Source organism: Echinops telfairi, unplaced genomic scaffold (assembly GCF_000313985.2).
Source record: "Echinops telfairi isolate 266 unplaced genomic scaffold, ASM31398v2 ScPeMD7_12;HRSCAF=54, whole genome shotgun sequence".
In the NCBI taxonomy this organism is placed as follows: Eukaryota; Metazoa; Chordata; class Mammalia; order Afrosoricida; family Tenrecidae; genus Echinops; species Echinops telfairi.
In genome coordinates, this window is record NW_022103909.1 from 140977 (window position 1) to 153282 (window position 12306).

General features: G+C 52.4%; 1 protein-coding gene across 2 annotated transcripts in view; it reads left to right on the forward strand.

Moving 5' to 3' along the window:
• Positions 1–237: 237 nt before the first annotated feature.
• CSAD (cysteine sulfinic acid decarboxylase) overlaps positions 238–12306 on the forward strand; it is a 27189-nt gene continuing 15120 nt past the window's right edge. The window contains exons 1-9 of one of the 2 annotated variants that reach the window (XM_045287215.1): positions 238–448; positions 5370–5439; positions 5697–5833; positions 6377–6503; positions 6588–6678; positions 7430–7536; positions 7850–7965; positions 8390–8469; positions 8734–8788. In XM_045287215.1, coding sequence (XP_045143150.1) covers positions 5708–5833; positions 6377–6503; positions 6588–6678; positions 7430–7536; positions 7850–7965; positions 8390–8469; positions 8734–8788 — 702 coding nt within the window. In that variant the 5' untranslated portion in view covers positions 238–448; positions 5370–5439; positions 5697–5707. Of the gene's footprint in view, positions 449–5293; positions 5440–5696; positions 5834–6376; positions 6504–6587; positions 6679–7429; positions 7537–7849; positions 7966–8389; positions 8470–8733; positions 8789–12306 lie in introns of those variants that run through there. The other variant, XM_004711346.4, reaches the window with a different exon arrangement.

Here is a 12306-nt window from a genome sequence, read left to right on the forward strand (position 1 = left end):
GTCGGTGAGGGTAAGGCCTGTAGAATGGTCCCTTTTGAAGGGAGTTGTCCATTATATGACTGGAGCAGGATTAGGGTAAGCTGTGTCTTGAGTTGCCCCTTCCTAGAGGGTGTGGCTCAAGCCACCACCTTTAGTCTCCTTGGGTGTGTGGTCTGCACACGTTCTCGAGGAGCACTTTGGGAAAGCTCTCCCTGGTGTTCCAGATCCTACACTGACCTGTCTTCATCTGGCTTTCAGGTCTCTGAACTTGAAGCAGCAGCCTGTCATCTGACTTGATTTGCCAGCTTCCTCCACCTTGTGAATCAACAGCCTGTGGTCTGACCCCCGGATTTGGGTTTGTCGACCCTGCAACCACAGGAGCGAGGAGCATTCTCCAGACTGACACCTGACCCATGCCTTAGGGACTTGCCAGCCTTTGCATCTCATCGCGTTAACGGTCTCCTTGACGGTTTGTGAGGTCTAGGAGCTGTTGTAGTGGATTCAGTAAGACAGGAGGGAGAGGACTGAGGGGATGAGTAGTTGATGGCATGGTACAGGAATTTGGGAAAGTTGGACATTTGGGGAATCTTTAACCCCCACCTCATGGGGCCAGCCTTCTGTTGATGACCCTTCTAGAAAGAATCATTCATGCTCTGGATGCTGCTGCTGCAGGGAGGTGACTGACCCCGATTCTTATCTAGTCTCCTTGGTTTCACCGGTGACTATCCATCTTGCCTTCCAACATAGCTAATGCCTTTAATTCCTGTTGCCTGACCTCCCGGTGTCAAACAACAGCTTGTTTCCCATTGGCAGAGCCTTCGGCAGACAGACTGGTTTGGGCTTTCTTCCATTTGCTAACAAACCAGTTACCACTTCTCCTCTTCTTCCTGTATTCTAAAACTAGTACTATTTCTCCCCCCACCCCTTTTCCCATCTGTGCATTCTTCTGGATTGAACGCTCTGTTGATGTCATTTTAGTGGGATTTCAAGGGGTAGCGATAAACATATGCGTTCAACCCACTGCGTTCAATTGGAATAAGCAGGGAGGCCATGAATTTACATCGATGCTAGTTTAAATGGCTCTACAATTTCCAGTCGCAGAATTCAGCTGGACTGGTGGATGTCGTGAGGGAGGGCAGAGCCAGTCTTGAACTGAGGTCTTGCCGGGTGGGTTTGATGGAAGGACAGCTGGGCAGGGAGTTGGAGATACCTAGCTTGCCATCGCACCTAGCTTGTGTGGGTGAAGGCAATGCGGATGCTTAGAGGGGCGGATGCACTCAAGATCCCATGACGTCAGGAAAGCCCGCCCTGGTCCTGCCAGCATCTCTTAGTCAGAGGTACAGTTCTGTTCCTAACTCTGTTCCTGCTTTTCTGCGTCTCGTTCTGTCGTCTTACTTTAGAAAAGGACACGGTTCTGAGGGAAGGAGCCCTTCCCTGTTTTAAGTACCCAGAACAGGCTTAGGTTTTTGCATGGGGTATGAGGACAGTTACATACATAGTCCACTGCAGGGGCACCTGCAGCTACTCAGGAGCTCTCTGTCCCCTAGCCCCTTCCTCAGAAGTGACTGCAGTGGAGTGGAGAGGGACGATGTCAGGTGGGCTCCTCCAGTGAGGTGCGCCTCTCATCATACCGGTCATTTCCTCCTTCACTTCCTACAGCCTGCTTTCCATGCTCCCGTGTCAGGGGTCCCCGGTCTGCTTGACAAATCCAATGACCTGAGCTCCACGCTAGAGCACTTGACACTCTCATCACCTTGAAACTTTCCGTGGGTGCCTGTCTTACAGACACTAAGGCCCAGAGGTCTCCTCCCTCCTGGCCAAGTGGCCTCCCCGCCACAGCAAACCCAGTGCCTGGGAGAGCGTCATGAGGCAGTGGGGCATGTTGGTTAGGAGCAGGGTGTCAGAGCAAGGTCAGGCTGGCTGTGTGACCCCTGGTGACTTGTAAAGAGACTCTGAAATCTGTCTCCTCGTCTTTCAACAGTGATAATATGCTTCCTCTAAGCCAGTGGTTCTCAACTTGTGAGTTGTGACCCCTTTGGGGTTGAACGACCCTTTCACAAGGGTCGCCTAAGACCATTAGAAAACATGTATTTCCGGTGGTAGAATCCAGACACCTCTCCTCTATCCGTCTCCAGGCAGGTCCACCCACATGCAGATATGCTGATCTGGTGAGAAAGAAGCTACCTCAACCTTCGCACTGATGTTGGCTTTTTATGCATACTGTCGCAAAATGTAGCAATGTAGTTTACTGTTGTTGTAGTAAGATTGTTACCCATGCTACACCATGCTTCCAGACAAAATTTCATTTATTTGTCATTAGAAATAAATATTTCACAATATGTAATTACATACTGTTTGTGATGAATCACTATGCTTTAATTATGTTCAATTTGTAACCATGAAAATACATTCTGCCTGTCAGATATTTACATGATGATTCATAACAGTAGCAAAATTATAGCGATGAAGTAGCTACGGATATGTTATGGTTGGGGGTCACCGCCACATGAGGAACTGTGTCCAGGCGGCCTGAGGAAGGTGGAGAATCACTGCTCTAAGTGATGGAAGGATCGTTGTTGTTGCGTTCCGTCAGTTCCGACTCACAGCCGACCCTGTGTGCTAGACCAGAGCTGCCCCCTAGGTTTTTCTTGGCTCTGCAGGAGAACGGACCACAGGGCTCATCTCCCCAGGAGTGGCCGGTATATTCCAGCCCCCACCTTTTTGTGGGCAGCTGCGAGCGTAACTACCCAGTGTGCCACCAGGCCTCCTTCAGAAAGACTAGAACCATGGCAGTAAGTCCGGTGTGATCATTAGTAAGTGCTGATATGCTACTGATTTGTATCAGCTGCTCAACACTCTACTGGCACCACCCATCAGATATGCTGCGTGACTCCTTTTTTTTTTCTTCCATTTATTACTCAATTTATTTTCACAGCACAGGGATTTGACTATAGGCAAATTTTCCAATTGGTTAATTTTAAGTAAATTTAGAGGTAAATTTTTTTTTTAAGTTTAAAAAAAAATCATTTTATTGGGGGCTTGTACAATTTTTATCGCAATCCATACATCCATCCATTGTGTCAAGCACATTGGTTGCCATCATCATTCTCAAAACATTTGCTTTCTACTTGAGCCCTTGGTATCAGCTCCTCATTTCCCCCTCCTCCCCCACTCCCCCCTCCCTCATGTACCCTTGATAATTTATAAATTATTATTATTTTGTCATATCTTACACTGTCCAACATCTCCCTTCACCCACTTTTCTGTTGTCCATCCCCCAGGGAGAAGGTTATATGTAGATCCTTGTAATCAGTTCCCTCCTTCTACCCCACCTTCTCTCCACCCTTCTAGTATTGCCACTCTCACCACTGGTCCCGAAGGGGTTATCTGTTCTGGATTCCCTGTGTTTCCAATTCCTATCTGTACCAGTGCACATCCTCTGGTCTAGCCAGATTTGTAAGGTAGAGTTGGGATCATGATAGTCGGGGGAGGAAGCATTTAAGAAGTAGAGGAAAGTTGTATGTTTCAACATTGCTACCCTGCAACCTGATTGGCTTGTCTCCTCCCCGTGACCTTTCAGTAAGGGGGTGCCCTGGACTCCTTTAAGGGCAGGACCACGCAATGCAATGGTTTTTCCACCCATTGTGGGCCACTGGTTGTGGACAGTGGCTCACACCAAAGCCGCCCACTTGGTGGCAGCTTCCTCCCTCCTGTATCAGCTTTCCCCGATTCTCTTGCCTTTCTCTGAAGGACCTTAGTCACCAGGTATCAGTGGGTGCTTCCTCTCCTTGGCCATCGGTCCCTGGGAGAGTGGAGATCATCACAAGGTTTCAGCTCCACCTCTCAAAGCTGCATGCTGGCATCTCATTGTCCCGGGAGGCCTCTGCTTCTAAGCAATAACTTTCATTTTCGATCCAACTTCCCCCTTCTGTGCTTCCCGTTTCTCCTAGTGCCTCTGCCCCTATTCCCGACCCCAGACTTGAAGCCCCAGGCCTAGGGTCATCTTCGACTTCTTTCTCCTGCCACGTAATTTTTGAATGTAGTGGAACCCAGTTAATGCTCAGGCGATCAGACTCCTGTGTGTACCCTTTCCTGCCAACAGCACCCTCAGTCCAGTGTGCGTCACTTGTTGCCCAGTTTGCCGCAGTAGCCCGTTAATTCTGCTGCTGACTCGCGATGCTGGCCTTATGAGAGCAGTGGCTTCACCACGTGGGTCCTTGCCACAGAATCTCCCGGCGACTTCCCCTTTCCCGCAGGCTAAAACTCAGATCCCCGGGCCTGATGGGGAGAAAGATGAGGCTCTCTACCCCCACAAAGATTTTCCGTCTTGAAAACTCGATAGGGGCAGTTCTGCTCTGTCTGACAGGGTCCCCCGGCATCGGAAGCGACGCTGCGGCTGTGAATTTGGTTCCCTGGTCGACTGGGCCAGCCATCAGGGCTCCCCGTAATCGTGTGCCGCTCACACTGTTCAACCTGCCTGTGCTCCCTTGTGCAGACTGCCCACTATGGCCAGCCTGGTGCTATCTATCACTGACCCCAGAATAAGCCCGGCGTCATCGTTAACATAATCTCCTGGCCCCCAGTGCCCCTCCTTCTTCCTCTTCCCTTTCGCTCCTCTCATTTCCCCTACTCACTCTCAAGATTAGCCTCTCATTTTACTGCAGTTCGTCCCCAGCCTTTAGCCTCCTTCAGCAACTTTCTCTCCTGAGTCTTGAAGTACTCAGATCCGGCCTCCAGTCGTGCCCTGGCCCAAGAGTGCTCCCCAGGCCATCTGTGTCTTTCCAGTGCCACAGAGGGGCTTCCTGCGACCCCTGCCTGGCGTCCTGTCACTGGAGTGAGCACTTTGCGTTTCCAGGCACAGGGCTGTGCCTCCTCCCTTCAGATGCTCTGGGTCCCTTCCTGGTCTGATGCTGCAGGGCCTCAGAAGTCAGATGGTTCTGGGGAAAAAATCAAACCCTTCGGCTTGGGATGCAAAAAGAGATTAGCCTCTGAGGCCTGCCTGATCATTTCACCGGTTGCTGCTGGCTGCTCTCCAGCCCCCACTCCCTTAGTCCTCAGGGCCTGTTCCCCACTGCCCTGGCTCCCTCCTGGCCACACACCGCCCCCCTGCCTCCACTCTGGGCCCTTTGCTTCACAGCGGGAACCCTCTCTACCCTGTTTGCTCTCTATGCCCTTTGACCCTGAGGTTAATATAACATAATGTAACGTGTTTTCACCATTATGTCAGTTCCCTGACATAGCGGCTTCAGATCAGCTAATGATTATTCAGGGGACTTAACCTGTTAGTCCTAGCCTCAATCTGTCTGAGTCCCGTTTTGGGCAAAGGTCAGGAGAGGTGATGTCATGTCCATGTGACTGCTGCCTAGACCCCATTCTCTCTGCTCTTCTAGTCCTGCTCCTGTGAACACCCCACCTGGTACTCTGTCTCCAGCTCACCTGAACAGAGAGCTCAGCTGAGAGGTAAGCTCCTGTCTGGGCGTTCAGTGGGCAGCGGCCAGGACCATCCTCCCGCTTAGCGCTCCCCACCCTCTCCCCCCCTGCCCATCGCTCCTGACTTTTCCCTCCCCGCTCTCATTGCCCTCTCTGCTGGCAAGGTTGGGACTGACTTGCCTGGCTTGACTTGGGTCCTTGGGCCTCTTGAAGGGTGAGGTTCATGCTGGCTAAGTCCCGGTGGGGGGTACAGGCGGAGGAGGGGCTGACACCCAGCCTGCTCACAGGTTTTAGCCTGATGGCCGACTCAAAACCACTCTCCTCCCGTGATGGGGACTCCGTGGCCATGGAAGCCCTGCTCTGGGACGTGTTTGGGATCATCATGGACGAAGCCATCCGGAAAGGGACCAGTGCCTCAGAGAAGGTGGGGACTTGCTCCTCTTCCTCCTCCTCTTAAACCTTTACTTGTCCGTTTCAAAACCTGGCTCGGCCCTGCCCTCCTATTAGAGAGCCTTTCTCCAGTGTCCTCAGTGGCTCACTCTCCGTCCCTCTGAGGGGGACTTTGCAACATTCACGGGGCGGGGATCACGGGGAGCTGAGCTCAAGGAATTCAGGAGGAAAGAGAATGCTCCCACACCGACTGTGGTAGCAGTTGTGCACTACTGCTTGGTGTGATTACACTGTGGAATGATATGGTACCTGTATTAGCTTCCAATAAAAAGGTTTGGTTTTTTTTTGCGGGGGGTGAGGGGGTGGGAGGGAGGAGTTCACGGGAAAATCCCATGATCGTCTTTGCCACAGACTTTCTGAAGCCCTCCCTGTGTGCCTTCGGGACTCAGACCCGGGTCTGGCTCTCTGTGGGCGCGCTCGCTCTCCCTCCCGAGCTGCTGCTTCAGAAGCATCGCTAGGTTGAGATTTTCAGTGTGGCTGGTGCAGACACCCTGGAGTCTCCCCCCTCCCCTTCGAGGTCTGCGAGTGGAAGGAGCCCGAGGAGCTCAGGCAGCTGCTGGATCTGGAGCTGCGGAGCCAGGGGGAGTCTCGGGAGAAGATCCTGGAGCGGTGCCAGACAGTGATCCGCTACAGCGTGAAGACCTGTGGGTCCTGCACCTGGTGGGAGGGGACTGGGGGCTTTGTGCCCGGCCCCCTTCTGAGCGCTCTGCCCTACCCTTCTTCTCCAGGCCACCCCCGGTTCTTCAACCAGCTCTTTTCAGGCTTGGATCCCCACTCTCTGGCTGGGCGGATTATCACGGAGGCCCTCAACACTAGCCAGTGAGCCAGCCCGCACCCCCCCATCCCTCCCCCCTGCCCCCACAGGGGACTTAGGCCTGGGGGAGGCGCTGTCTTTGTGGGTCTGGAAGGAGAACTGTTTCCTTCTCTCTCCAGTGCTGCTTCCTGGGAATCCCAACGTGTTAGCAGTCTGTCCCCCGTCTGTCCTTAAGACCCCAGCTCTCCAAGCTTCCTCAGCCTCCTGGTGGCCGGTGGCCACTAGCGTCCACCTGCTCAGTTCAGGGCAGTGCTAACGTCTTTCCTCTCGTTCTTTGTAAATATGTATATTTCACTGTGGTTCGGTGAGCGCTGACGAAGCAAATCGGTCCCCCACGCTACAGCATCTGCGCAGATTGTTCTGTGACACGGGCTGCCGTCCCCACCATGTCAACAGACTCCCCCTTTCTTCCATGGCTCTGTTCCCATGCACCTGGTCTTCCTGCCTCTTCACCTTGGCTTTGGGGCAAGTGCTGTCCTTGTGGCACCGCCCCCCCCCCTGCTGTCGATGACCTGAGGAGTGGACTCCTCCCCGGTCACTGTTCGCTCTACGGTCCTGCCTCGCATGTGGCTGAACAGTTTCCCATCCTGGTGTCCCCGCTGCTTTGTCACCGACTTGTTCCTATCCCTGGGCCCCTCCCCCCCTGCTTGTTCTTCGCGCCCCCTTTCTTGGGCTCCTCCTCTCTGGTTTCAGAGCCTGACCTGCGGCCCTGTGCACAGTCTGCTGTCCCTAACTCAGTGCCCCTTCTTCCGGCAGGTACACGTATGAAATCGTCCCCGTGTTCGTCCTCATGGAAGAAGAGGTGCTGGAAAAGCTTCGGACCCTGGTGGGCTGGAGCTCAGGGGACGGGGTCTTCTGCCCTGGTATGTGCCAAACAGGAGACCCTTTCCGGGGCCTTTGTATGGGTTCTTCCTCCCCTGCCTTCTCCTGTTCTTAACAGCTGCCAGGACAGGGTCATTCCTCCAGCTGGGTCATGGCCAGCCTTGGCAGGAGACTGCCTAGTCCCTTTTATCTTCGTGTTTGCCCAGTGGGCCCGGGATCAGAGCCTTAGGGCCCGCTGCCTCTGGAGCAGCCTGGCAGGAGGGCCTGAGAGCCAGTCACCCTCTTCTGGGTGGAGGGGCAGGGCCAGCTTCGAGCCCCTGTCCCCTGTCCCACTGCCACCTCTTGTTGCCACAGGAGGCTCCATCTCCAACATGTATGCCATGAACTTGGCCCGCTACCAGCGCTACCCAGAGTGCAAGCAGAAGGGCCTGCGGGCACTGCCGCCCTTGGCCCTCTTCACGTCGAAGGAGGTAGGAAGACGCATGGCCGGACCGAGGCTCATCCCACCCTCTAGCCAGCTACCTTAGAGAGCCCTTGAGGCCTCTGCCTGATTGCCCCCACCCATCCCAGTCTGCCCCCCTTCCCACCCCTGGGCAGTTAGGCCTTTCTCTCCTGCTCACATGGCCCCGTTTGGGCGTGGGGCACGAAGAACAGATGCAGAGAGCACAGCCCATGCCCTTATCCCTCACAGTGTGTGCGGTGGCCAGTTGGGTTGGCATCACCGGCGAGCTGGTTAGAATTGCAGCCTCTCAGGCCCCAACCCAGACCACTGCCCCTGCGAGACCGGGGTTCGTGTGTGCATTAACATTTGAGAAGCCCTGGTATAGACTTCATCCTTCTCTCTCCGCGTCCTGGTCTGCGTCCTCCTAACCTGCCCTCTGCCTTCTTTGGCAGTGCCACTACTCCATCAAGAAGGGTGCTGCTTTTCTGGGACTTGGCACTGAGAGTGTCCGAGTGGTCAAGGCGGACGACAGGTGAAAGTCCTACTGTCCACGTGACTCTTCCCCTGCTTCCCACAGTGCCCTCCCTCGGCCACACACTCTGGTAGACTTATCTCCCTCCCCCTTTCCTGCAGAATGGCCGCTCCTTCCCTCAGTGCCCTTGCCCGCCCTGTACCTCTTGGGAGAGAGCCAGCACTCGGGTCTCTGCATGGCTAACTCCACCTTCCCCTATTCAACCAGGCCCCTTCCTGCCTTGAGAACCAACAGCTTCTCTAATCAGCCAGTTTTCTTTTCCAGAGGGAAAATGATCCCTGAGGATCTGGAGAGGCAGATCAGCCTCGCAGAGGCAGAGGTGAGTGAGCAAGGGGCACCAGGCAGTGGCTGGACCCCTCCATCCCCTTCTCAGGGTCTTGTTGGAGATCTCCCTCCTCAAGGTGCCTGCCCACGCGATCCAGCGTTGCTATAATGGAAATCTCACATGTGGGTGGCTTTAGTGAACAAGTTTCTCTCTCTCTCTTTCTCTCTCTCTCACACACACACACACACACACACACACACACACACACACACACACAGTTTAGGAGACTAGAAGTCTGAATGCAGGGTGCCCACTCCAGGGGAAGGTGCTCTCTCTCTCTGCGCTAAGCGAAAGTCTTTGGCAAGCGTGTGTCCAGTATGTTCCCTTCTATTTGTGCTTAATCTGCTCGTTCATATCTCAGAAGAGATTGACCGAAGCGCAGAAGACCAAGTCCACTGTCCGCTAGTCGATTCCAACTCATAGAGACCCTACAGGGCAGAGTAGAGCTGTTCCTTAAGGTTTCCAAGACTGGAAATCGACGGACCGAGAGGAGAGTACGCGGACCCAGCCTTCATTAACCTCAGGAAAACAGTTCCCCAAAGGGGATTGTAGCCACAGGGGTAGGGATTAGGATTTACATCATATATTTTTTTTGGGGGGGGCATGTTTCAATCCTCACAGCACCCTTCCCCTTCCTCTTGTTCTCCATGCCTGTTTCCCCTGTGGGCTGGCGTGCTTCCTGGGGAACCTGCAGGGTGCGGGCTCTGGCTGCTCTCCCGGACTCTGAGGTACGTAGGGAGGTTCAGCGTCTGAGAGGCAGACCGAGTTCCTACTAGAGCTCCAGGCGGCACGCAAGCAGGCCTTGGAGCCCAAAGCACGCTGTGGAAGGTCTCCGTGTACAGGGAGATGGTGACCGGTGGTAAAGAGCATAGCTTTGAGCAGTGGGAAACGTGGCAGCATTAGCACTCACTCCACTCTGAAGGGATGTAAAGCACTCTCACTTATCTCGGAGGGCAGTAGACATAAATGGTTTGCACTTGTCTGCTGGTCAAAAGGTTGGCAGTTCGAACCTACCTCTGTCACATCTGGGGTCACCACGAGTTAGCATCAACTGGATTGTAACCATTCTTGTTGCGTTTTAACACCATTCCCTAGAGAGCCTGGGTGGCACAGTTTGCACTTGGCTTCTGCCCTAAAGGTGGCAGTTCACACCCATCCAGTAGCTCCTGATGTGCATAGAATTAGACCATCTTGTGGTGATGATTTATACATGCATCCCTATGAGTGGGACTCCTGAGAGTGGGTGGATACAGGTAGCATTAGAGATGCTGAATGTTGATGTTCTTGGTCACCACTGTTGAGATAGCCCCAGCTCCCTGCGTCCCTGCGTCCCTGCCTGTTGGCGGCAGAACTACACCATGGGGACATCTTGGCTGTACTCTGCACTTTATACTTATACTCCAGGGAAGAAAGACCTGGCACACAGCTTCCTCAGTCCTCTCAGCATCTGTAGTCCTTGTCCACCGCCCTGATTGTCACCTGGCATCTACCTCCCCTCCCATTGTGCTTGCTTCTGTGTCTTACCTGCTTTCATCACGCTGGAATTTTAGATTTAGATGACGCCCCACACTGGTCCCACCTCACTAGCACAACAGACAGTCATCTTCCCCAATGACAGCACACCACGGGTGTCCTGAGAGGTCAGAATTCCAATACTAGTTGGGAGGACTCATCTCGATGCACAGAGCCATCCCACCGCTGCTGGGGTCAGCGAGTTGTTCCAGCTCATAGCAGCCCCACCACGCCAGAACCCTTCTCACCGTCCTGCTAGGTTTGAGCCCCTTCGTATGAAGCCCCTGTGTCGGTCCTCTCCCTGAGGGTCTTCTCTTCACGGACCCTCTGCCAAACATGACGTTCTTCTCCAGGGACTCGTCCCTCCTGTTAACACGTCCAAAGTTCATGTTACAAAGCCTTGCCATCCTCACCTCTAGAAGAATTCTGGTTGTACTTCCAAGAAAGCCTTGTCTATTGTTTTGGCAGTTCGTGGCACAACCCGTATTCTTCACCAACCCCATAAGTGGAATGCCTGCATCATCCCTCCATCTTCCTGGTTCACTGGGCAGCTCCTCTGCGCAGAAAACCAAAACACCAGACTCACTGCCAGTGAGTCAGTGCTGACTCATGGCGCCCTGCTGCGGCTTTCTGAGACTGCGATGGCTGGCTGCCAGGAGCGGTGCTGGGAAGACCTGGGCGTGGGGCCGGGACACACCTCAGTGACGCCCCGTGCTCTCAAGAGCTCCTTTGCAGTAAACTTGCCCAGTGCAATCGTTTGATTTCTTGACTGCTGCTTCATGGCCATTGCTTAGAGGTCCAGGGAGAACAAAACCTTTGACAACGTCAGTCTTTTCTCCTCTCATGATATTGCTGATCGGTCCATTTCTGAGGGGTTTTGTTTCCTAATGTTGAGATATAATTCATACTGAAGACTAGGGTCTTTGATCTTGATCGGCACGTGCTTCAAGCCCTCTTTCAGCAAGCAAGGCTGTGTCATCTGTAGATCACAAGTTGGTTAGTGATCTTCTTTTGAGCCTGATGCTGCATTCTTCATGTAGTCCAACTTCTCAGATCACTTGCTCAGCACACAGATTGGGTAAGTATGGTGAAAGGATGCACTTCTGACACACACCTTTACTGATTTTAAACCACAAGGTAGTCCCTTGTTTTGTGAGCCCAACTGGCTCATGGTCTATGTACAGGTTCCACATGGGCACAATGAAGTGTTCCGGAGTTCCAGTTCTTTTCCATAGCTTATCCGTAGCTTGTTAGGATTCATATAGTTGAATACAACACAGTCAATAAAACACAAGTAAAGATATTTGTGGTGGTGTCTGCTTTCAGGCACGCTCCATACGACATCGACAAGGATATTCCTCATACCACATCCTCCTCTGAGTGTCTGGCAGTTACTTGTGGATGTATTGCTGCAACCATCGAAAAGAATTATCTTCAGCAAAATTTTAATTGCATGCGATCTTTTTTTTTTTCAGTCAGTAATTCTGGTATATTTTATTTATTTTTAAAATATATATTGGTATATAACTCACATATAGAATTCAATAGTTCAATCATATACATCCATTTTTTTACAGCTTGTATTGGAACATTATTATTATTACTACTGTAATAATATGTTAAAGATGTTTTGCTTCTCTGGAAGTGTTTCTGTAATTTTTTTCCTCTTTTTTCTTTAATCATTTTATTGGGGGCTCATACAACTCTTATCACAATCCATGCATATATCAAATTGTGCATGCGATCTTAATGATTTTTTTAAATAATTTCTGCATTTTGTGGGATCACCTTTCTATGGAAGAAGCACAAATAAAGATCTTTTCCAGTCAGTTGGCCAGGCATTGGTCTCTAGACAGGGACACGTGGGCACTTCCGGTGTTGCCTTTATATACGGAAGCATCCCAGTTGGCGTGCTGTCAATTCCTGGAGCACTTTGCCAATGCCTCTAGTGCTGGTTAGACTTCCTCTTTCAGCCCCATTGGTCCGCCATTGTCTTTTTT